At 43.3% G+C, this 25,063-nt stretch overlaps 3 protein-coding genes across 7 annotated transcripts in view; 1 reads left to right on the top strand and 2 right to left on the bottom strand.

Annotated features, from left to right (window-relative positions):
- Positions 1–19: 19 nt before the first annotated feature.
- Positions 20–8,325, top strand: LOC110522163 (protein-L-isoaspartate(D-aspartate) O-methyltransferase). 4 transcript variants are annotated; one of them, XM_036975696.1, is made up of 8 exons: positions 20–338; positions 4,876–4,980; positions 5,085–5,116; positions 5,297–5,401; positions 5,556–5,676; positions 5,973–6,097; positions 6,686–6,902; positions 7,394–8,325. In XM_036975696.1, exons 1-7 carry the CDS (start codon positions 164–166, stop codon positions 6,863–6,865), a joined length of 843 nt encoding a protein of 280 aa, XP_036831591.1. In that variant the 5' UTR covers positions 20–163; the 3' UTR covers positions 6,866–6,902; positions 7,394–8,325. The 4 variants fall into 4 exon arrangements, with proteins under 4 accessions (XP_036831591.1, XP_036831589.1, XP_036831592.1 ...); XM_036975694.1 differs by having other exon boundaries at positions 6,686–6,855; XM_036975697.1 differs by having other exon boundaries at positions 25–338; positions 6,012–6,097.
- Positions 7,615–16,257, bottom strand: lrp11 (low density lipoprotein receptor-related protein 11). 2 transcript variants are annotated; one of them, XM_021600312.2, is made up of 9 exons: positions 15,415–16,257; positions 14,815–14,972; positions 14,197–14,338; positions 13,249–13,374; positions 11,285–11,536; positions 10,316–10,489; positions 10,113–10,172; positions 9,891–10,007; positions 7,615–9,776 (listed from the first exon to the last, which is right to left on the bottom strand). In XM_021600312.2, exons 1-9 carry the CDS (start codon positions 16,010–16,012, stop codon positions 9,622–9,624), a joined length of 1,782 nt encoding a protein of 593 aa, XP_021455987.2. In that variant the 5' UTR covers positions 16,013–16,257; the 3' UTR covers positions 7,615–9,621. The 2 variants fall into 2 exon arrangements, with proteins under 2 accessions (XP_021455987.2, XP_036831588.1); XM_036975693.1 differs by having other exon boundaries at positions 10,316–10,486; positions 15,415–16,255.
- A 360-nt stretch (positions 16,258–16,617) lies between these two features.
- map3k5 (mitogen-activated protein kinase kinase kinase 5) overlaps positions 16,618–25,063 on the bottom strand; it is a 60,547-nt gene continuing 52,101 nt past the window's right edge. Inside the window, exons 26-30 of the mRNA XM_021600315.2 lie at positions 24,725–24,968; positions 24,299–24,411; positions 19,319–19,431; positions 18,955–19,031; positions 16,618–18,826 (exon numbers count right to left, since the gene is read on the bottom strand). Coding sequence (XP_021455990.1) covers positions 18,766–18,826; positions 18,955–19,031; positions 19,319–19,431; positions 24,299–24,411; positions 24,725–24,968 — 608 coding nt within the window. The 3' untranslated portion in view covers positions 16,618–18,765. The remainder of the gene's footprint in view (positions 18,827–18,954; positions 19,032–19,318; positions 19,432–24,298; positions 24,412–24,724; positions 24,969–25,063) is intronic.

Below are 25,063 nucleotides of genomic sequence, written 5' to 3' on the forward strand. Positions count from 1 at the left end.
TACTGGGTGAACGCGGAAGATAGATTCTTGCTCTGGCAATCAAATCTGAGTGGTCAAAAACCCCACATTAAAGATGAAATCTCCGATTAGCTAATTTATATGCAACCATCATTTATTCAGGGACTAGCTACATGGAAAAAGCTGCAAGCTGCAAAGTAAAAGTATGTCGCGTGACGTGTCCCCTCCGTCTGTTTTGGAGGTTGTCAGTTTCATAGGCAAAGGCGTTGGCGCAGGCGCGGCACTGACAGCCGCTGTCTACCTGCTCCGCAGAGTGTGTTTAATAATGGCCTGGAAATCTGGAGGAGCCAACCACGCAGAGCTTGTAAACAACCTACGCAGTAAGTTTACTCATTATGTAATGTGGATAATTAAGGATTTTGGTTTAGATATCTAATGGGTAATAGAGAATTGCTGCTTTCGCCAAAGCATGGTGACTACCGTCAGGCTAGGCTATTAAACATAGGGACATTGCACACTGTTTTCCTATGTAGTCACGCTAATATCTGGCTGATGTTTGCAAATCTGCACCTGCTACCACAGAGTGCTAGCTTGCAAGTTAACAATTTCATCGACACAGTAGTGGCATTATTAGGTGCAAAGGCTAAGTATATCCTTAGGTATTTTATGTGCGTCATATTGTGCTTTGCACCAACCTTGTTTAGCTACAGTCGCTAACTAGCTATCAGCCACAGCTGTTGTTAAAGAAACATAGCTAGTTAATTTGCTAGCTAGCCAGTTCATATGATTGTCATGCGGCATATCATGCGGAATACCGAAGCCGTTTGTTAGTTAGCAAACCTACTAATTACATGCATTGGAAGTTCGATTGAGTTGATCTCTGTTTTTACTACAAAAACAAAAGTGTGGTCCAATAGTGTGTGATTGCGGTCCGCAATTCGGGGCATTACTGTGTGGTGATTATATGATTTGTCGCCTCGGATGGTTTGTTTATATAGTAGGTTAGGCCTAGCTACAATGTCTGTGGCATCAGCAGTACCATATCACCTGCATCTGAAGGAACGCCACAACCAAATCATAATCTCATTGGTTCTTGCATGAAGGCCCCCCCCCCCCCCCCCCCCCCCCCCCCACACAGGAGCGCCACAATAGTTTTGCGCTAATATTCTATAAATGGAGCAGGAAGTAAAGCAGTAGAACATTTGAGGTGCCGGTACTCAGTTCTGGTGAGCTCCTGCCCAAGTCAAGGACTGATTACGGCCACAACCTGTACTCTAGTGCTCCCGCCTGCATACCGGAGTCCTAGCTTAAATCTGGACTGATACAAGTATAAAGAGGGGTTCCTGCACATGCAAGAAAGCCCACAAGCAAGAACGCCCAGAATTGCGGGACACAATTGCACTCTTCTCATCTGGTTAGCTAAAAAAGCTGTAACCTGTGGGTGGGGTATCCATGCCTAGCATGTTGATCCACTGTATTGACTGTACCTAAGTTACTGTAGGATAGGGAATGCCATCCTTTGGAGAGGCATGATCCAACCTTGTTGTTATTAAAGCAGGCTACTGGTCACACTCAGCATTCATAGGTAGTTGAGCAATATTTAATCCAATTTGCAGTCACACCTGACACACCACTGTGGTGGTTAGCCTTGCTAAGATTGTGTGTCTCTTATGTGTGTGCGCCATAGAGTAAGAAGTGGCACGTGACATGAGAAAGATGAAAAAAGAAAGATGTCAGCTTCTCGCTCCATTTTCCTTCCATCTAAATCTACTAATTCAGGATCTAATAGATCTCTTAAATTCACCAATTTGCTAGGCAGATACTTTTGGTCATGTAGTGCATGTGGACACCTGCTTGTTGAAAATCTCATTCCAAAATCATGGGCATTAGTATGGAGTTGGTTCCCCCTTTGCTGTTATAAAAGCCTCCACTCTTCTGGGAAGGCTTTCCACTTGATGTTGGAACATTGCTGTGGGGGCTTGCTTCCATTCAGCCACGAGCATTCATGCGGTCAGGCACTAGGCCTGACCTAGCTCGCAGGCAGCGCTCCAATTCATCCCAAAGGTGTTCAATGGAGTTTGTCTAGAATGTCATTGTATGCTGTAGCGTTAAGATTTCCCTTCACTGGAACTAAGGGGCCTAGCCTGAACCATGAAAAACAGCCCCAGATCATTATTCCTCCACAAAACTTTGCATTAGGCAATAGGCACTATGCATTGGGGCAGGTCGTGTTCTCCTGGCATCCGCCAAACCCAGATTTGTCAGTCGGACTAACAGATAGTGAAGCGTGATTCATCACTCCAGAGAACTAACTTTCACTGCTCCAGAGTCCAATGGTGGCAAGCTTGACGCCACTTCAGCCGATGCATGGTATTGCTTATGGTGATCTTGGGCTTGTGTGAGGCTGCTCGGCCATGGAAACCATTTTCAGGAAGCTCCTGACGAACAGTCCTTGTGCTTGCTGACGTTGCTTCCAGAGGCAGCTTGGAAGTCGTAGTGAGTGTTGTAACCAAGGATAGACTATTGCTACACGCTTCAGCTCTCGGCGGTCCCGTTCTGTGAGTTTGTGAGGCCTACCACTTCGCAGCTGAGCCGTTGTTGCTCCTAGACGTTTCCACTTCACAATAACAGCACTTACAGTTGACTGGGGCAGCTCTAGCAGAGCAGAAATTTTACAAACTGACATCCTATGACGGTTTCACATTGAAAGTCACTAAGCTCTTCAGAAAGGCCATTCTACTGCCAATGTGTGTCTATGGGGATTGAATGGCTGTGTGTTTGATTTTATACACCAGTCAGCAACTGGGGTGGCTGAAATAGCCGAATCCACTAATTTGAGGGGTGTCCACATACTTTTGTACATATAGTGCATTTTTTGTAATGAAACTAAAAATATCTCCTGAAGACTTGGTGCAGACTGCAGTGAGGCTTTTTGGCTTGCTTATATCAGTGTCCAACATGATTTGGCCAGCAGGCCAAGTTGGCTATTTTTACACGGTCAGTGTTCAGAAAAGCACTGCAGCAGACACGAGGGCGGGTCTGAGCATTTTGCCAAAAGCCCTTTGGCCTTGATTGCGCCTTGCTCACTTTTAAATTGTAAATTGCATAGCTTTATTCATTTTGATACTGTACACTACAAGGACATAGGCCTATTTTATGTTGAGAATGTCTTCTGCATGAGAAGAGATTAAGGCCAGCTTTTAAGATGCGCAAGCAGGTACAACACTGCATCCAGGGAAACAAAAACATTGGGTAAAATGTGATGCTGAAGTGGATTAATAATTCATCCACCAAAGTTGAGTTCTGGGTGAATTTTAGCAACATCCATCCTCCCCCGTTGTCATGTGCTTTCTGATCCATTTAGGCCTACTCACCAACTGCAAATCATAAATTAGCCTAAACCAGATTTAAATGGGTCAAACTCAAGATGCATGCTAATTCCTTTATAGTTTTTTTTTGCATGCTCCTTAGGCCAGGCTTTTCTCTGTGAGCTTAAAGCTGATCACACACACTGGGTTCAGAACATCAAGTTATTTAAAGCCACTATATGTAACGTTTTGGGCGACGCAACCAAATTCACATAGAAATGTGTGTTATAGACCGGTCATTCTTATTGAAAGCAAGTGTAAGAAGCGGTAGATCTGTTCTATGTGTGCTATTTCTATGTTTCCCGTTCTTAACTTTTGGTTTTGTCTTACTTTTGGTTTTGTACACCAGCTTCAAACAGCTGAAAATACAATAATTTTGCTTATGGAAAATATATATCACTGCTATTTAGATGGTACAATGCTTCTCTACACTATACTTGCTTTTTTTGTCACATAAACTGAAATTAGGAAAACGATTCGAATTTTAGCAACCAGGAAATGGCGGAGCGATTTCTGCATAATGCAGGTATAATGTCCTGTGCATTCGGAAAGTATTCAGACCCCTTGACCTTTTCCACATTTTGTCAGGTTACAGCCTTATTCTAAAATGGATTCAATTTTTTTTCCCCTTATAAATCTACACACAATAACCCATAATGACAAAGCAAAAACAGGTTTTTATACATTTCAGCAAATGTATTAAAAATTGGAAACTGATATCACATTTACATAAGTATTCAGACACTTTACTCAGTACTTTGTTGAAGCAACTTTGGCAGGGATTACAGCCTCTAGTCTTTTTGGGTATGACGCTACAAGCTTGGGCCACCAGTATTTGGGGAGTTTCTCCCATTCTAATCTGCAGATCCTCTCAAGCTCTGTCAGGTTGGATGGGGTGCGCCGCTGCACAGCTATTTTCTGGTCTCTCCAGAGATCTTCGATCGGGTTCAAGTCCGGGCTCTGGCTGGCCCACTCAAGGACATTCAGAGACTTGTCCCAAAGCCACTCCTGCGTTGTCTTGGCTGTGTGCTTAGGGTTGTTGTCTTGTTGGAAGGTGAACCTTCACCCCAGTCAGTGGAAACAGGATGCACCGGAGCTCAATTTCGAGACTCCTAGCAAAGGGTTTGAATACTTATGTAAATAAGGTTTTTCTATTTTTTGTTTTTATAAATCTGCAAAAATGTCTAAACCTGTTTTCGCTTTGTCGTTATGGGGTATTGTTTGTAGACTGAGATTTTTTTTTTGTTTTAATCCATTTTAGAATAAGGCTGTAATTGAACAAAATCTGGAAAAATTCAAGGGGTCTGAATACTTTCCTTAAGCACTGGAAATTGGCGACCACTCAGCAATATGGTTGTTAGGTTGGGGCCCAGGGTCTCGGGGAGAAATAAGAGCAGTAGCACCGGCTGTCGCTGGCACTTCCTACTGTCAGTGGAGACTCCTGCGGAGGGATTACTTTACTCTGAAGACACTGCAGTTTTTGTGAATATGTTACTCTCCACAAATCCACTGTACCGTTAAACACCGCCTGTCTTCCTTTGTCCCTTAGAAAATGGGATCATCAAGTCGGACAAGGTCTATGAAGTCATGTTGGCCACAGACCGAGGCCATTTCTCCAGATGCAACCCTTACATGGACTCCCCACAGGCAATAGGTGTGCTTATTTATTGTAGTACAATAAAGTATTGTAGTGCAAATTCTATACACCAGCCATTGATGAATGTTAGACGCTAACAATCACTTTCTTTGACCCCAAAGGCTATCAAGCAACCATCAGTGCACCACACATGGTAGGCCTAGCTATGCCTTTTAGTATTTGTTTAAATTGTTGCATATCTTATACATTTATTATAACTATCAAACATTGATCACCTTGCTCCTATAATGTATACCAACTGCGCACGTACCAGAGGTTTGCAAATACAATGCTGACAGGTGGTGATGCAGTTGTATGTTGATCTCTCTACCAGCATGCCTATGCCTTGGAGCTTCTGTACGATCAGCTGTATGACGGGGCCAAAGCTCTGGATGTGGGGTCTGGCAGCGGAATCCTCTCCGCGTGCTTTGCACGAATGGTGAGCTATATTATGATGACGGGTTAACACATAACATAGGTTCTGTGTTTTGGTGGTAGGGTTGGGGTAAATGTTTCTATTTCAGGTTTTTGGGTTCTGTGTAATGTTCGATGGCATAGACTTGTATACCTCCCTAATGTATTGTCTTTAACAGGTAGGTCCCAAAGGGAAGGTGATAGGAATTGACCATATCAAGGAACTGGTAGATGATTCTATAACCAATGTAAAGAAAGATGACCCCGGCTTGATAACATCAGGTAGAATAAAACTAATCGGTAAGTCTGAAAAGCAGCAAAGCAAGATGGATTTTTTTTCTAATTCAATTTGGTGACTTGTATTATTGGGTTATGCAAAGGTATTATACAAAATATAGAGTTTAAATATAAGCTTAAAATACAGTTGCTGACGCGATGACTTAAGTAAGGAAACATGGGTGCGGCACTGTCTGCTGTACTGCAGTCAACCAACATCAGAGTCAGAGGCCAGAGACGAGGTTGAGGTGGCATCGCACAGCTCTGATGTGTGCCTTCACGCTCTGCGTCTCAGTGCTTGACGGGTATAAGGCTGGCAGCGTGTGAGTGGCAGCTGCTGCCTATTTGTTGCCTTACAGTGGGAGACGGGCGGATGGGCCATCCAGAGGAGGCGCCTTACGATGCCATCCACGTGGGCGCGGCAGCACCCAACGTGCCACAAGCAGTAAGTTTCCAAACCACAGAAAAACACAAATGAAGGCATCAAAGGGGACCCAGTTAATAGGAGTCCCATCGCCGCAATCCACCTGGGGCGGCAGGGTAGCCTAGTGGTTAGAGCGTTGGACTAGTAACTGGAAGGTTGCAAGTTCAAACCCCCGAGCTGACAAGGTACAAATCCCCTGAACAGGCAGTTAAACCCACTGTTCCTAGGCCGTCATTGAAAATAAGAATTTGTTCTTAACTGACTTGCCTAGTAAAATAAAGGTAAAATAAAAAATAAATCTGTAGGAATGCTGTGGTCAGAGACGAGATAAAAACCAACACGGACTCTAACTCTGTTAGTAACAGCAGGCTTTGTTCGGTCTCAGGAAATATGTTAGAGCTCTGTGCTGTGTTATTTTGTCAAACAGTACCCTGGTCTATTCGGGTGTAACTACACTGTTGCATATTTTGCTACTCGGCTAGCCATTGCATTGTTAATGTGAACATCTCTTCTTCAAAGACTTGTCTGATGGGGTGGAAAACTGTGAATGTTTGGACCTTGGGGCAGGTTATCTGGTTCTGACCCAGTGAGTGTCCTCTCCTCCCTCAGCTCCTTGATCAGCTGAAGCCAGGCGGCAGGCTGATTCTGCCCGTGGGGCCGGCCGGAGGGAACCAGATGCTGGAGCAGTACGACAAACTGGAGGACGGCAGCACCAAGATGAAGCCCCTGATGGGGGTGATTTACGTGCCTTTAACAGACAAAGAGAAGCAGTGGTCCAGGTGGAAGTGACTTCCTACTCCCTCTCTCCTTCACACAGTGGGCAAAGGTGAAATGGTGTGGCCTGGAGCAGATGATGGATCCCAAGGGGCTGTGTTTGCGGCTTGTCATCATTAGTTGCTTCTTCCATACCATGTCAACTGGCTGCACGTTTTCTTCGTTTTAATCCCGTAAACTAGTATGATATTTTAGATCTGTTCAGCTAAACAAGAGTGCAGTGACGCAAACAATCAAGTGTGGATTCTGTTTGGTATTACAAGAATGGATATGTTTAAAATGTTTGATGGTTGGCATTTGGCAGTGGTATTTCTGGCATGAGAGCTTATCAATTTGAATCATCCTTGTTTCTCGAGGGGAAGTCTACAAGAGACGTTTATCCTCATTTGGATTTTGCACGTGGTGTGGGGCTTTCTACAACAGTTTGTGCATGGGAGTGTCTAACTGACCTTCAGTGGCATGACAAGAGGGAGTTCTGATTTTGACACAGTATATTTCCTTTTTATGTCCATCGCTTAACGTGTTGCCTCTTATTTCTCACAGGGATGAACTTTGAGGCGACAAACTGTCCATATACCACATTTTCAATGTGAGCCTGGAGGAGACTACTTTGGGTTCCAACAACAGCCATTGGAATTCTTTCAAAATATTTTCTTTATCATGCTGAGGAATAACCCCTGAGGTTGGGAAAAAGACTGTTAGAGAATGAACAGAAGAAAGTGTCGGGGTTAGTCTTTTTTTCAGGCCTGCATTTTTTTGGGGGGGGGGGGGTTGTGAATTTTTCCTTTTGATTAGCTGCAGGATTTTGAGTTTAAAATTATTATTTTTTTTCTACATTTTGGTTACATCCGTGAGTTGCAATCAACCATTTCAACAATAATGCATTTCAGCTCCATCAAAGCTGAGTGTGAAGAGGTTGCCAGACTGTTCTGATAAGGAAAGCCTGAGTTGATGAGATTATTCACCCACTTGCTACTGATTTGCATCTGAAGATCTGACTAGATATCTGTACTGCTCTGCTAACATATCAGTCGTCCCCCCCCCCCCCCCCCCCACACACACACACACAGTATTTAAACAGGCACACGCAGGTTGCACAAATGGCTACTCTATCCCACATCCTGTTGTTTGACATGCAGCACATGGCACTAAATGGCATTAAAGGAAGGACTATTACATCTAGATTTACTCGTACTGTTGGATACAGGCAAAAGCCAAACCACAACACTCTACAAGAGTGGAGCACATCCACATGGTTTCAATGACAACATTGTGTGCAGGCTTTACTGATGACCGACACTAAATGAAATAGCCGGTGCTTTGCCAAAATAAGCCTAAATGCAAAGAAAATGAATGTCTGTAGTTTTTTTTTAAACATGGAATTAAAAAGCACATTTATTTTGGATGGTCCATGGCTTTCACAATTTCTGGAATGGCAAAAATGAAAATAAAGAGATGCTTATGTTTTTGTCCCACTCTGTGCCGTGGAGTATTTATTGTTTTTGCCGTTGAAGACGGCACCTACTGCCATTTGTCCTTACCACTCTAAAAACCTCTAGTAGAGCAGGAAGAATCCACGTTGTATATTCTGATTGCATTACCACTCAGAATACTCTGAACACTTTATCACAGAATTCCAAAAGACACATTGATCAAGAGTTAACTTTACTATTTCACACACACTATGCATACGGGCGTTTGAGCTACGTCACCATTTTAAAACTACATAGCTAGACGACACAGAAAAGCAACCTACCACATTGCAATATCAGACGGCCTAGAATGCTTTATGGCTTGATATGGGTGTTTCTGGAATTACTTGCTGTTATAACAAAATAATGATTTTCAGTAATGATTGTAGTTTAGGAATTTACAATACGTTACATAGTTTGCTACCCCCATATTTCAAATGAGTCTGGTATAAAATAAAACTCTAGGCCAAGCCTAATAGATATACACAACAGTGCCACTCAGTGGCAGAAGTATTACGTAAGGGATAAAGTACTATATCTCCCAACGAAAATATACATCCACAATTCATGAAATGAAAGCGGGTGAAAGAGCAATAATGAAAGAGCAGACAAGCATCATTTTTCACGCCAAGCGAGTACACAAAAGTGGCAAACATTTCTTCCCTGTTAAAAGGTGGGTTTGATTTAGCTCAACCGTGACCCTGGAGTGCTGGGTCGGGCTTGCACCTATGGGACAATTTTAAAGAGTGATCTCTGCCTACCTAGCATGGCGAGTTAGATAAATCAAGTGCACCTAAAGGTGTACACTGTCATGATATAGAACGTTTGATAGGCTGTTAATCATGAAGAGTCCTCCTGGCTAACAAGTTGACTGAGAGTTTTGTTGTTTCTGCCTGAGGGGCTTTTAGTACGGAGGGTGCATCCAAAAGAAATAGAAGTGCCATGAACAGACTTTTTGAGAGGCAGGTTTTCAAACTAAAAAAAAAAGGCACCCAAAAAATAAGATTCTGCCACTGCGGTCACAGATTCATTGAGCAATTATGACCTTGATTATTTAGTTACATAGAAGCAATAGATGGTCATATCTTAATGGCTAATTCAATGACACATATTTAATGCGAATTTAAAGACGACTTGCGGGCAGTGGGTTCAGAACAACTGCAACAAAAACCATGTATATCAACAACTAAAGATAAACGTTTGTTTTGTTTACAAAAGGGCACTTTAGAGACTGGAAGGGCAAAGGGGCATGTGCTCTGCACAGGTAGAGCCTTATCTGTGCATGTGCCTGCTATGCTGCTACAGGTACATGCCGTTGATGAGATAATCAGACTCCTCTGTGGTGAGGGGGCGAGCCTTCTTCAGCTTGTGGTGGACCAACCGCAGACGACAGCCAATCATGAGCAGCAACAGAGCCGTGATGATCAGTCCCAGAACCAACGGCAGGATCGCACCTGCAGGGGAAAAGAGAGAGATAAAGGGACTGTCATATACTATCTTGAATTCTCCATGTATAACCTAATATTACAGAGTTATTGTAACTAAGTTGGTAAGGATGTTGAACAGACCTGACTCAGGCCCTGGGTGTCCTCCCACTACTGAGTGTGGTTTGGATATTGGGAACATGTCACTCTCTGCTTGTAGTTTGGTCTCTGGCCACTTCATGGTCACTTTAGGGGTCTCTACTGTAAATGTTAATACACTGGTTAAGACTGAGACAGGTGAGAGATTGTATTCAGCTGATTAATTATCATGTGCAGGAGTAATAATTATAAAACAATGGAATTTACCTGACTCTGTGTGTTTGGTGGTGGGGGGAGGTGCCACGGTCATTTGCTTGATAGCAGTACCTGAATTATTTGTTTCCATTATTAATTTGCATAATTGTATTCCTACATTATGTACACCTCATTCAATATGTAATGAGAATGCACATCAGAATCCAGATAATTCAAAAAAACAAAGAAAATGTAGTCTCCTAGAATAATCCTACCTGTTTTTTCTATACATTCATTGACACAGTCTGTCTGCTGCAGGAAGTTGTTATGGTTGCCCTTGCAGCCTCCGTAGATGAAGTGCTTGCACTCTTCAGCTACAGGGTCATAGAACCAGCGTGGGAAGATGCCTTTACATGGCCCCACAGCAGGGGGAGCTGCACAGGGCTCTGCTGGGAGAAAGAGAGAACAGAGAAAGTGAGAGATTTGGTCAGGTGGGACAGAGAGAACAGAGAAAGTGAGAGGTTTGGTCAGGTGGGACAGAGAGAACGTAGAGAGCAAGAGAGAGATGTGTTCAGGTGGGACAGAGAGAGAGAGATTTCGTCAGCTGCGACAGGGGGACAGAGCAAAGAGAGGGAGGGAGTGATTTGGTCAGGTGTGACAGAGAGAAGGAACGAGAGATTTGGTCAGGTGGTCTCAGTCTTTGATAAGTTAACATTGGAAGTACCCCGCCTCATCTGTCTCAGGCTAGCCTAACTCAGGGATCAGGTGGCGGGGGACAGAGGAGTGCTTTGTTCCAATGCTGAGGGGAGACATGGCGATAAATGGCCCCTGTGAGGCTCACTCCCGTCCCAGGACTGCACTCCAATCTCAGCCCTGCTCGTCTCACAGAGTGCCGCTGCGGGCCTTATTCTGCTTCGCTCCACAGTTCCAGATCAGCTCTATGGCTCAATGGCTGCCTTCAGGGGTTCAATCTGTCTCTCTCTGTGCTTACTAGCTAACACACAAAGGCCTTCCGCTCTCTGCTAGCACATACAAAACTCTGGCCAACCAGAAAAATGTTGCAGCTACCAAATGGATTGAATTACTTCACAGCTGACCAAAACCTTTAATCTATAGTTGTTTTTTGTCTACAGGTTTTTGTCCAAGGCTGTTAATATGGTGTTTTGATTCATGTGCATTAAATTGCCTACTGGCTTATAGCTAGGTAGTAACAAAGCTAGGTAATAGTTACACAATGACAGTACCTTGACTGACAGGGCTCTCCTGTTCACTGTGACTTGGCTGTGGAAGGACTGGGGGCACAGCTTTGCTCCTCTCACGAGACTGAGGGGTCTGTGGGTCTTGTGGAGCTTGTGGTGGAGGTGGTCTTGCCTCCTCCATGGTCTTCTTGGGCCCACCCTGGGCCATGGAGTGGTCCTCAGTCTCCTCTGGCTGGGCTACAGGCCTGTGTGGGCTGGCACCTGCAGGGTGGGTCACCGACTTCCTGTTCCCATCAACTGTAGAGAGGAAAGAAATGACAGGGCATGGTTATCCTGGGCTCTCGGACACAATTTACTGCAGCCCTCCTTGCTCTGATATTCCAGACTGAACTGCATGCATACAACTCCATCCTTGTACACTCAAGTATAAAACTACAATTCATCCTAGTACACTCTAGTCTAAAACTACACTCCATCCTGGTACAGTAAAGTCTAAAACTACACTCCATCCTAGTACAATAAAGTCTAAAACTACACTCCATCCTAGTACAATAAAGTCTAAAACTACACTCCATCCTGGTACAATAAAGTCTAAAACTACACTCCATCCTGGTACAATAAAGTCTAAAACTGCACTCCATCCTAGTACAATAAAGTCTGAAACTACACTCCACCCTGGTACAATAGTCTGAAACTACACTCCACCCTAGTACAATAAAGTCTAAAACTACACTCCACCCTGGTACAATAAAGTCTAAAACTACACTCCATCCTGGTACAATAAAGTCTAAAACTACACTCCATCCTGGTACAATAAAGTCTAAAACTACACTCCATCCTGGTACAATAGTCTGAAACTACACTCCACCCTAGTACAATAAAGTCTAAAACTACACTCCATCCTAGTACAATAAAGTCTAAAACTACACTCCATCCTGGTACAATAGTCTAAAACTACACTCCATCCTGGTACAGTAAAGTCTAAAACTACACTCCATCCTAGTACAATAAAGTCTAAAACTACACTCCATTCTAGTACAATAAAGTCTAAAACTACACTCCATCCTAGTACAATAAAGTCTAAAACTACACTCCATCCTAGTACAATAAAGTCTAAAACTGCACTCCATCCTGGTACAATAAAGTCTAAAACTACACTCCATCCTAGTACAATAAAGTCTAAAACTACACTCAATCCTGGTACAATAAAGTCTAAAACTACACTCCATCCTGGTATGATAAAGTCTAAAACTACACTCCATCCTGGTACAATAAAGTCTAAAACTACACTCCATCCTGGTACAATAAAGTCTAAAACTACACTCCATCCTGGTACAATAAAGTCTAAAACTACACTCCATCCTGGTACAATAAAGTCTAAAACTACACTCCATCCTGGTACAATAAAGTCTAAAACGACACTCCATCCTGGTATGATAAAGTCTAAAACTACTCTCCATCCTAGTACAATAAAGTCTAAAACTACACCCCACCCTGGTACAATAAAGTCTAAAACTACACTCCATCCTGGTACAATAAAGTCTAAAACTACACTCCATCCTGGTACAATAAAGTCTAAAACTACACTCCATCCTGGTACAGTAAAGTCTAAAACTACACTCCATCCTGGTACAATAAAGTCTAAAACTACACTCCATCCCGGTACAATAAAGTCTAAAACTACACTCCATCCTGGTACAATAAAGTCTAAAACTACACTCCATCCTGGTACAATAAAGTCTAAAACTACACTCCATCCCGGTACAATAAAGTCTAAAACTACACTCCATCCTGGTACAATAAAGTCTAAAACTACACCCCGCCCTGGTACAATAAAGTCCACACAAGAAACCTACAGCCTATGTTGTTATTATTATTCTGTTATTCTATTACAATATGATCATCCTTTTATTTATTTAACCTTTATTTTGACAGGAAAGCCAACAATTACCAGGAGCTACTGCCTCCCTGTGGCTGACAGCATGAGGAGGACAGATTGGGTGACTTACAGCTCTGGCAGAAATCCTCGTCTGAGCGGTCTGGACACTGCTGCTTCCCATCGCAGGCGTAGGTGATGTCAATACAGCAGCCGTCGTCACACATGAACTGGTAGCGGGAGCAGCTACCTGTACACACTGGGGGAGAGGCGACACAAACACCTCTGTTTTACTCTCTAATGACACTGTAGTTCAGTGCCTACACACTCACAAATGGGTGATGAAGCGCTACTATTGGCCACCACCACCACCACCACGGCACCCAATGACAGTCCCCAGGTATACTTGGCAGCCTTCCTACAGTATGGATGCTGTGTTAAACTGCTGTTCTGTGTAATAGGTCACTCATCTTATGTTTGTTGGAATTCGGGATTGGACAGGAGAAATGTATAATAGTAGTACATTATGTTGCTGTAATATTCATCACTTATAGGTTTAGAAAAGGACCTTCATAGTCCAGGTACATAAACAATCCCCACCCTCTTCCTTCCTTTGTTACTCTAGATGGGGCTAGACTAGGATAATTTAAGGCATACTATATCTCATCCATCTCTATGCAGTGAATAGATTAACATGCCGGATCATCTGAATGGCTATTAGGCAGCCAGCCATTTGACTAGGGCAGTACTGCTTAATTGATTGGAGCACTAAATCCCAGGCTCTGTTTCATTATGCGATGGATTCAACCCTTAGAAGCATGGATTCAATTGCAGCGAAAAGGTAATGTGCCTTCTCTTCTCTTCTCTGCTTCTCTGTGCCTGTAATGCATTGGTCTAGAGTGTAAAATGTCTTATATGAGGAACAGGACCACAGAGAAGCACAAATAAATTTGACCACAACAACACAATATTGTTAATAATGTTAGTCACAGAATAGCGAGAAAATAGGCAAGATCCAGTAATGAATTATCATTCATGAACATGAGGAGGCACATCTGGCTGGTTTTGAAGTGTTTTTCACCTTCAGCTTGGCGTTCTGGAGCCAGCACAGTCACAGTGACATTGTCGGTGCTCTTCTGTCCCGCGATGTCAGTGACAGTCATCTGGAAGGTATAGACACCCTCCTGTAGACCACTGATCTTCAGTAACCCTGGATGGGTCACCTGCAGGTGAGCAGAAATAACATTTCAGAGAAAATAACACGGAAGAAAATAGCACTGAGAAATTATGCCATGGACAAAGCCAAAGCCTTCATTGAAAGAGTCAAGAGGGGTTCCTTCTAAAGACCCACGACTGGTATATCACATCAACTGCTCAGTGGCGTCACAGGGAGAGAGAGGGTAGCCTACAATAGGGCTCTTGTCCTTTCGGCAGGTTGGGTGACAATAGCCTTTTATTTGTGTCTGTGCAGCAGGGCATTGTGTGGCTCCGGCCGCACCATGCAAACCGCCACGTTGACTTCAGCATATACCTCGTTCTATGTATGACATTATAGCAACAAAACAACTGTGAGTCCCAGATCTGCTAAAGCAAATGCCATTCCACAGTGTTTTGACACTCGACATTACTCACAGAGGAACGAACCTAAAAGCAGAAACAAAGTTTAAATGCGGAAGAGTGACACCAGTTGCGGTGTTACCTTCATGTTGATGTCTTGGTCGCCCTTCACCAGGGCCCATTCGTAACGAGTGACTCCGTGGTCGTCCACACTGTCCCGGCCGTCCACTACGGCCCAGTCAGTGGGCAGCTGGATGACCACATCCTGGCCGGCATCACTCCGGGGCGGCTCGTCCATGTCTGAAAACAACCCAGAGCAGAGCTAACCCACTGGGCTCAGATGTCAGTTCAACGTCTAGTTTTGATTTACATTTACATTTAGTTGAGTTGTCAGCTAACCTGTATTCAACGTGAAATCAACATATTTCACCATGCCATTGGATTTAGTTTCAAAGTTGGGTGAAACTTGTCAAGCGCACCTGGACTCACGGTTTTACATTAAATCTAAATTTAGAAGCAGGGGGCAAATAGCAAATGATTAACCCAAGCTAAACACCAGACTGATAATTGTTAGAGGCGGTGGAACAGAATTACCAGCAACCATTTACTATGTATGCATGCTTTATCAAAAGCAATAGCAACAAATTATATAATTTTGTGATTTAGACAAACACTTGCATGTATGTATATTGTATGTTATAACTGTAATCCCATATAAATCAAAGCAGGTGCAGAACCTCACCTGGCGTGCCATCTTCAAAACTAGGTTTATCCTCAGGTCTCCTGATTTTGTTCCCATCTACATTGCCACTGGAAGAGGTTACGTGCCCTGTTGTATTGTGAGCCCGGCTGTAGGTGCTGAACCCTGTCTGTGCTGCGAACGAACAGACGTTTTTATTTCTATAACTGCAGTTGAGCAAATAGCAGTTGAGGCCGTCGTCCGACTGTCTCATGTCCTCTTGGACCACCGCCACCGTGCAGTGGGGGTCTGCGCAGCAGGCATGGAGACAGTCTTTCCAACTGTACACCTGGTCAGGAGCCGAGAGAAAGGTGGCCCCCTGCTCTATGGAGGCCCTCGCTCGGATGATATGTTCCTCTACGGCGTTGAAGTCACCCAGGCAGACGTCAACCACCTCCTCTTCCTCCCTGCTATACGTCTGGTCCTGTTGGAGCTGCTTGCGGAATTCTCCTAAGAGCTCTTCCACCCCTGATATTTTAGATTTCAAGTCCGATATTTTAGAGGACCGGGTGTGAATGCTAGTCACCATACAAAACAGCAGCATACACGCAATAAGTCGATGCTGAGCCAAAGCCATTATGTTTACGCAGTTAGACGGCATCCTTCCCGGCTATTTTCTGACGCAGGAGGAGGCACTTCTTTATTTTCAACAATAGAAACCTATAACGCGAAATATAAATACTGTCTCATTTCCAATAATCTCGAGTCGCCGGTGAACACTTTTGCTTGTTTCTTTTTGCGATGCTAAAGGCCTTTTGTCGGTATCATGATGGCACTGCTTGGAGGTAGCGCCCAACATCCACATCCAGCCACAGTGATTGGAGGCGCACTGAAATCATTGACGTCACGGATGATGTTTTATATTGAGACTCTTCGGGATCTATGATATCCGGAATCATTGGGGCGTCCCTACGCAAATTAAGTTGAAATGTACTATGGTTAATTAAGGTTTATGGTTACCTTATGGTATAAAGTTAGGGTTGGAGTTCAGGGTATGGACGTTCCAAGTATGCCGGATAGTACAGCCCGTTTCCCGCAGCGCGCCTGTCGGTTTTGGTTTTATGCAACTCCCTGTATGTCTGCAAGCTTAAGAACTGTAGATTTTCTGAATATTATTAGGGTACTAGACCTGCATTTTGAAATCATAGGCCAATGGAAAATTATTTGTGTTCAGTTGTGTGAATATAATGTCCATAATAAACATGATTTCTGTTTACACTTTATTTCACAGTTAAGATTAAGACGATGTTTTGTGTTACACAACAATATGTTATTGCACAAATAATGCAATCAATCTATCATGAATATGAAAACAAAACGGACATATTTGAGCAAAACTTCATTTGTGTATTTCTGACAGAAATATTTTAAATAAAAGAGGTTGGTGGGACAACAATATGACCATCTTGTTTTCGTTTCTGATTTGAAATCAAACATATACATTTGATTGAAAGAATTAGCATTTTTTAAAGGGGCAATCTGCAGTTGCTATATACATTTTTGGACTTGTGAATGAATGATGTGTACCTATTGATTCTTGAAGAATATAGCTTATAAATGCCAGGGGCAGGGAGGCCACTTTGTTATCCTTTCAACTGTTGATTGCCGCTTTAAAGATCATATAATATACAAATGAAGGCAGGCTAAAACTATAATTCCCCAAATATACAACAAAAATACATCTTCAATATAGTAAAATATCAATTGGGTCATCTGTTTTTTCCGATCAAATATCATACAAAATCTGACATGTGGAAGTATAATGTGTAGGTTAGATAATTTTGTTCCATCGCCAGTATCGATAATATCTATAAATTACCCAACTCAACTTTGTGTTGCACATTAGATAGGACATCTAGGTTTTTGTAAATTGTTTAACTAAAAGTAGTAATTTACTGTCATAATATTTGCAATATATTTACATAATTTCCCCTAAAATCACACCCCAAAAAATCTTAAAATTACATAAATGTTAAATAATTACTTGAACAAATTAAGTCAAGAGTTTTGATGATTCAAAGCCGTCACAGACAATTAAACAAAAAGGTACAAAAGGGCATGCATGCAGTGATGGCCTTGAGAGTAGACAATATGCATAAAAACGCATTTAAATAAAGTAGTGATAAGAAGCCACTGACAATAACAATGTTGTTTATCAACACATAATGTACAGCAGCTCAAACACATCAGTTAACATTGCATTTTATCTCTCAGGCTTGGTTTAGAAAATGGTCAGTCTCATGTGCTGTTAACAAATGATAGTAAGGAGATAATTCTACAACCAAATAAAATTTACATTTGAAACACACTCTCAGATATTTATAGGTAATGGTCCACTGTTTGTCCTGTGAATCTTGGAGCACCAGCTTAACATGTCATAACTGTTGAACATAACTGTTGAACATTATAAAACCAGTGGTGCTTATTTACACTGAACAAAAGTATAAACAAATGTTCTCATGAGCTGAAATAAAAGATCACAGAAATGTTCAATACGCACTAAAAGCTCATTTCTCTCAAATCACAATTTGACAGCTGTGGCATATCAAGAAGCTGGTAACCACAGCATGATCATTACACAGGTGTACCTTGTGCCAGGGACAAGAAAAGGCCTCTCTAAAATGTGCAGTTCTGTCACACAACACAATGCCACCGATGTCTCAAGTTTTGAGGGTGCGTGCAATTGGCATGCTGACTGCAGCCATGTCCACCAGAGCTGTTGGTAGAGAATTGAATGTTCATTTCTCTACCATAAGCCACCTCCAATGTTGTTTTAAAAAATGTAGCAGCACGTCCAACCGCAGACCATGTGTGTGGCGTCGTGTGGGCGAGCAGTTTGCTAATGTCAACTTTGCGAACAGAGTGCCCCATGGTGGCGGTGGCATTATGGTATGGGCAGGCATAAACTATGGACAACGAACACAATTGCATTTTATCGATTGGCAATTTGAATGCACAAAAATAGCGCAATAGATTTGGGCCTAATGAATTTATTTCAATTGACTGATTTCATTATATGAACTGTAACTCAGTCAAATCTTTGAAATGGTTGCATGTTGCGTTTATGTTTTTACATGAAAAAGTAACTGCGTTTGAAAATAATAATTCCCAAAATACATTTCCATAACCCAACAAGTTCTCTCTAACACACACAATATTCCATAGGTCTCTCTCACACAATAATGGCAATACTCCACACATGATCAACTACACTGGATTCTTGGTCTAATAAATACTGAGATTAAAGTGCAGTGGTAAGAGTTGAGGAGAACACTCAGTTGTTGTTGTTGTTGTTGTTGTTGCTGTGGTAAAGTTCCTGTACTGTAGCAGTGGCTAATGGCACACGAAGGCTCCTCACGCAGGCTTCTCTCTGTAGTCTGTGATGGCCTTCCATAGCTTACACAGGATCCCACCTCTGAGGAGGAAAACATGAGAAAGATAAAGACAGACTATTATCACAACGTACGATATTAGTGTTTCAATCAGGTCGTTGACATGGCTGGCTATTTGACAGTGTAGGAGAGAATACCGTATGTTGTATACCTTAATCTCAAACTCTTCAGGTCGTCTCTCGTCACATAGTGGAGAAGGTCCTCTAACGTGTAATCCTCGGTCAGAATCTACAAAATGGGTCAAATCATTGGTACATGAAAGAGATGAAGCTCGTGGCCAATAGATGGTGCTCAACCGTGTATCTGTTATTAAGGCTTTACACATACAGTCTGCATATAGCCTTCTGTGCAATAATCTGTCAAACATCAATCAAGCCATTTGTTTTAACAGCTTTACAGCAATGCACATTGTTTACTGTAGTATAGTGGGAGAGAATTACGTGGGTGTGAGTTTGTTTACGTAATGTGCCCATTTAAAACAGACGTGGCTGGGGGAGAGCTGCCTCAGGACCTACCCTGTCCATGGAGTCATCGTCAGCACCTTGGAGTTTCAGCCACTTGATCAGCTTTGGGTCACCATGGCTCATAGTGGACTTGCTCCTTTGGCTCACTGATAATGTAGGCATATCTGTCAACAACAACAGTACATGTCCAACTATTAAAAGGGGCCATCTGCAGTTGCTACATACATTTCAAAATGTATAATGAATGATATGTACCCATTTCATCTTAACTTACAAATGCCTCATAAGCTTAGTTCAACTGTCGTACTCCATCATAACCCAAAATAAAAGGTTGTTTCACTCCAATGTTTGTAAACAAATTGAATGTAAACAAACACTGTATAGCCTCAAAACATGGTTAAACTATAATATTTATATTTCTTGGATGATCAGTCCTTGCATCCATAGCTCTGTCTATGAATTTGAGAGTGGTTACATTTCTCCAGCCTTTAACCAAAACAGTTGTGGGGATGTCACTTTTTTATTGTTTCTACTGCAGATTGCCCCTTTAACAACTACCATGTATCATCCATATAACTAATCATATTAGACATAGCAAAGAATATGCATGGTCTATTTCCTGATGCATCTGTTGTACAAATATTTCCATTAGTCCTTTAAAAAGCTGTATTTTGTGCATAGTGTATGTAGTGTATGTTGGGCAGTGGTGGAAAAAGTACTCAATTGTCATACTTGAGTAAAAGTAAAGATACCTTAATAGAAAATGACTCAAAAGGGTCTCCTGTGTGGCGCAGTGGTCTAAGGGAGACCCATGGGGTGGTGCACAATTGGCCCAGCGTCGTCCTGGTTAGGGGAGGGTTTGGCCAGCAGGAATGTCCTTGTCCCATCGTGCACGAGCCTCTCCTGTGGGCCAGGCGCAGTGCACACTGACAAGGTCGCCAGGTGTACAGTGTTTCCTCCGACACATTGGTGCGGCTGGCTTCCGGGTTAAGTGGGCATTGTGTCAAGAAGCAGTGCGGCTTGGTTGGGTTGTGTTTTGGAGGACGCACGGCTCTCGACCTTCCTGAGTCCGTACGGGAGTTGCAGCGATGAGACAAGACTGTAACTACCAATTGTGTACCACGAAAAAAGGGTAAACAGGGGTAAAAAAAATTGGAAAATGACTTAAGTGAAAGTCACCCAGTAAAATACTGAAAGTATTTGGTTTTAAATATATTTATGTATCAAAATTAAATGGAATTGCTAATTAAGTATCAAAAGTAAAAGTATACTTAATTTAAAATTCCTTAAATTAAGCAAACCAGACAGCACAATTTTCTTTTTTTATTGATGGATAGCCAGAGGCACACTCCAACACTCAAGACATCATTTACAAACGAAGTGTCACACCCTGACCTTAGAGATCCTTTTTATGTCTCTATTTTGGTTTGGTCAGGGCGTTGGGGTGGGCATTCTATGTTTTGTGTTCTATGTTTTCTATTTCTGTGTGTTTGGCCGGGTGAGGTTCTCAATCAGAGGCAGCTGTCTATCGTTGTCTCTGATTGAGAACCATACTTAGGTAGCCTTTTCCCACCTGTGTTTTGTGGGTAGTTGTTTTCTGTTTTTGTGTCTGCACCAGACAAAACTGTTTTGGTCGTTCTCGTTATTCAGTGTTCAGTTCTATTAAAATATCATGAAACAGCCGTTACGCGAAGCATTTGTGTTTAATGAGTCTGCCAGATCAGAACTCCTCTTTTACGCTACTGCGACTCTCTGTTCATCATATATGCATAGTCACTTTAGCCATATTTACATGTACATATTACCTCAATGAGCCCGACTAACCGGTGTCTGTATAAAGCCTCGCTACTGTTATTTTTCACTGTCTTTTTACTGTTGTTTTTATTTCTTTACTTACCTATTGTTCACCTAATACCTTTTTTTGCATTATTGGTTAGAGCCTGTAAGTAAGCGTTTCACTGTAAGGTCTACACCTGTTGTATTCGGCGCACGTGACAAATAAACTTTGATTTGATTTGAGTAGGGATGACCATGGATGTTCTCTTCATAAGTGAGTGAATTGGACCATTTTCCTGTCCTGTTAGTACTTTTGGGTGTCAGGGTAAATGTATGGAGTAAAAAGTACATAATTTTCTTTAGGAATGTAGTGAAATAAAGATGTAATAAAGTTGTCAAAAAAATAAATAGTAAAGTTGCAAACCGTAGTCTGCCTTTTTTATGTTGGTTTTGGAGCAATGTCTTCTTCCTTGCTGAGCGGCCTTTCAGGTTATGTCGATATAGGACTTGTTTTACTGTGGATATAGATACTTTTGTACCGGTTTCCTCCAGCATCTTCACAAGGTCCTTTGCTGTTGTTCTGGGATTGATTTGTACTTTTCGCACCAAAGTACGTCATGTTTAGGAGACAGAACGCATCTCCTTCCTTAACGGTATGGCGGCTGCCTGGTCCCATGGCGTTTATACTTGCGTACTATTGTTTGTACAGATGAACGTGATACCTTCAGGCACTTGGAAATTGCTCCCAAAGATGAACCAGATTTGTGGAGGTCAACAATTTTTTTTTTGAGGTCTGGCCGTTTTCTTTTGATTTTCCCATGATGTCAAGCAAAGAGGCACTGAGTTTGAAGGTAGGCCTTGAAATACCACCACAGGTACACCTCCAATTGACTCAAATTATGTCAATTAGCCCATCAGAAGCTTGTAGCCATTACATAATTTTCAGTAATTTTCCAATCTGGCACAGTCAACTATGTGTATGTAAACTTTTGACCCACTGGAATTGTGATACAGTGAATTATAAGTGAAATAGTCTGTAAACAATTGTCGGAAAAATTACTTGTGTCATGCACAAAGTAGATGTCCTAACCAACTTGCCAAAACTGTAGTTTGTTAACAACAAATGTGTGGAGTGGTATGTAAACTTTCAACTTCAACTTTAAGTCCTTTACACCACTGATGTTGGAATGTGTGTAGTGGATGTTGGGAGGTGTGTAGTGGATGTTGGGAGGTGTGTAGTGGATGTTGGGAGGTGTGTAGTGGATGTTGGGAGGTGTGTAGTGGATGTTGGGAGGTGTGTAGTGGATGTTGGGAGGTGTGTAGTGGATGTTGGGAGGTGTGTAGTGGATGTTGGGAGGTGTGTAGTGGATGTTGGGAGGTGTGTAGTGGATGTTGGGAGGTGTGTAGTGGATGTTGGGAGGCGTGTAGTGGATGTTGGGTGCTGTGTAGTGGATGTTGGGTGCTGTGTAGTGGATGTTGGGAGGTGTGTAGTGGATGTTGGGAGGTGTGTAGTGGATGTTGGGAGGTGTGTAGTGGATGTTGGGAGGTGTGTAGTGGATGTTGGGTGCTGTCTAGTGGATGTTGGGAGGTGTGTAGTGGATGTTGGAAGGTGTGTAGTGGATGTTGGGAGGTGTGTAGTGGATGTTGGGAGGTGTGTAGTGGATGTTGGGAGGTGTGTAGTGGATGTTGGGAGGTGTGTAGTGGATGTTGGGAGGTGTGTAGTGGATGTTGGGAGGTGTGTAGTGGATGTTGGGAGGTGTGTAGTGGATGTTGGAAGGTGTGTAGTGGATGTTGGGAGGTGTGTAGTGGATGTTGGGAGGTGTGTAGTGGATGTTGGGAGGTGTGTAGTGGATGTTGGAAGGTGTGTAGTGGATGTTGGGAGGTGTGTAGTGGATGTTGGAAGGTGTGTAGTGGATGTTGGGAGGTGTGTAGTGGATGTTGGGAGGTGTGTAGTGGATGTTGGGAGGTGTGTAGTGGATGTTGGAAGGTGTGTAGTGGATGTTGGGAGGTGTGTAGTGGATGTTGGGAGGTGTGTAGTGGATGTTGGAAGGTGTGTAGTGGATGTTGGAAGGTGTGTAGTGGATGTTGGGAGGTGTGTAGTGGATGTTGGGAGGTGTGTAGTGGATGTTGGGAGGTGTGTAGTGGATGTTGGAAGGTGTGTAGTGGATGTTGGGAGGTGTGTAGTGGATGTTGGGTGCTGTGTAGTGTATGTTGGGAGGTGTGTAGTGGATGTTGGGTGGTGTGTAGTGGATGTTGGGAGGTGTGTAGTGGATGTTGGGAGGTGTGTAGTGGATGTTGGGAGGTGTGTAGTGGATGTTGGGAGGTGTGTAGTGGATGTTGGGTGGTGTGTGGTGGATGTTGGGAGGTGTGTGGTGGATGTTGGGAGGTGTGTAGTGGATGTTGGGAGGTGTGTAGTGGATGTTGGGTGGTGTGTAGTGGATGTTGGGAGGTGTGTAGTGGATGTTGGGAGGTGTGTAGTGGATGTTGGAAGGTGTGTAGTGGATGTTGGGATGTGATTAGTGGATGTTGGGTGGTGTGTAGTGGATGTTGGGAGGTGTGTAGTGGATGTTGGGAGGTGTGTAGTGGATGTTGGGTGGTGTGTAGTGGATGTTGAAAGGTGTGTAGTGGATGTTGGGAGGTGTGTAGTGGATGTTGGAAGGTGTGTAGTGGATGTTGGGAGGTGTGTAGTGGATGTTGGGAGGTGTGTAGTGGATGTTGGGAGGTGTGTAGTGGATGTTGGGTGCTGTGTAGTGGATGTTGGGTGCTGTGTGGTGTTTGTTGGGTGCTGTGTAGTGGATGTTGGGAGGTGTGTAGTGGATGTTGGGAGGTGTGTGGTGTTTGTTGGGAGGTGTGCGGTGTATGTTGGGAGGTGTGCAGTGTATGTTGGGAGGTGTGCAGTGTATGTTGGGAGGTGTGCAGTGTATGTTGGGAGATGTGCAGTGTATGTTGGGAGGTATGTGGTGTTTGTTGGGAGGTGTGCGGTGTATGTTGGGAGATGTGCAGTGTATGTTGGGAGGTGTGCAGTGTATGTTGGGAGGTGTGCAGTGTATGTTGGGAGATGTGCAGTGTATGTTGGGAGGTATGTAGTGGATGTTGGGTGCTGTGTAGTGTATGTTGGGTGCTGTGTAGTGTATGTTGGGTGCTGTGTAGTGTATGTTGGGAGCTGTGTAGTGTATGTTGGGAGCTGTGTAGTGTATGTTGGGAGCTGTGTAGTGTATGTTGGAAGGTGTGTAGTATATGTTGAGATGTGCTCACAGATAGGCTCTGAGCAGATCCTCAGTAATTTGATCCCCTCTTCCCTCTCGTCCAGGACCTGCTGGAGGATGGCCTGGTACTCTCCCTCCCTCTCTAGCAACTGCTCCATTAGCCTGGACAGACACAGCAGGGAGAGAGGAGGGGAGGGGGAGACATAGGGTCATTCAATGAGTTAACACAATACTACTAGACATGGCTACTGCAGCCACACCGATAGCCATGATGAAAATGAACATATTTTCTCTTCTGTGTTGGGACCTTTCTACATAACAGAATTCACATTGGTGAGGAAACAATGTGAAGCTACAGGCAATATCTGTTACTAATTCATCACAGATGTGGTGGTAATAGAAAAGGTTGTTGGAATAAATCTCTGCTTTTGTGTCTGACAGTTGTTGTCATGGTTATGACCGCACGGCGACCCACCTGCTGGTTTCCAGCTTCATCCTGCCTAGTTCTATGCTGACGGAGCGCTGGGCATTATTGGATTCGTGTGAAACGGTGGAACTGAGTGTGCTCACGCCGGAGGTGGCGACCGTGTCATCATGGGCAGTGTTGGGAGGGGCTCTGCTCTGGTGGGCGGCGGAATCCTCAGGCTCAACGTCATCGTCAACATTATCCTGGTCGGCCGGGTCACTCTCCGAGGCCAGGCTGAAGTGGGGCCTCAGCTCTGGGTAAGGACACGTGATGCATCATTACACCGTTACAGCAATAGCATGACAACTAGTACATATACAACAGCTAAACTGCACTTTGAAAGAGGAA

The sequence above is a fragment of the Oncorhynchus mykiss genome, chromosome 4, assembly GCF_013265735.2.
Source record: "Oncorhynchus mykiss isolate Arlee chromosome 4, USDA_OmykA_1.1, whole genome shotgun sequence".
In the NCBI taxonomy this organism is placed as follows: Eukaryota; Metazoa; Chordata; class Actinopteri; order Salmoniformes; family Salmonidae; genus Oncorhynchus; species Oncorhynchus mykiss.

Bases quoted from the DNA above. Each gene is read 5' to 3' on its own strand.
- LOC110522163 (XM_036975694.1), top strand. From the start codon at position 164: ATGTCGCGTGACGTGTCCCCTCCGTCTGTTTTGGAGGTTGTCAGTTTC. The intron at 339-4,875 runs GTAAGTTTACTC...TTTGTCCCTTAG, and splicing joins GCTTGTAAACAACCTACGCA to AAAATGGGATCATCAAGTCG. The intron at 5,402-5,555 runs GTGAGCTATATT...TGTCTTTAACAG, and splicing joins CCGCGTGCTTTGCACGAATG to GTAGGTCCCAAAGGGAAGGT.
- lrp11 (XM_021600312.2), bottom strand. From the start codon at position 16,012: ATGCCGTCTAACTGCGTAAACATAATGGCTTTGGCTCAGCATCGACTT. The intron at 10,490-11,284 runs GTACTGTCATTG...TCTTTCTCCCAG, and splicing joins GGAGAGCCCTGTCAGTCAAG to CAGAGCCCTGTGCAGCTCCC. The intron at 10,008-10,112 runs GTAAATTCCATT...TAACATTTACAG, and splicing joins CACCAAACACACAGAGTCAG to TAGAGACCCCTAAAGTGACC.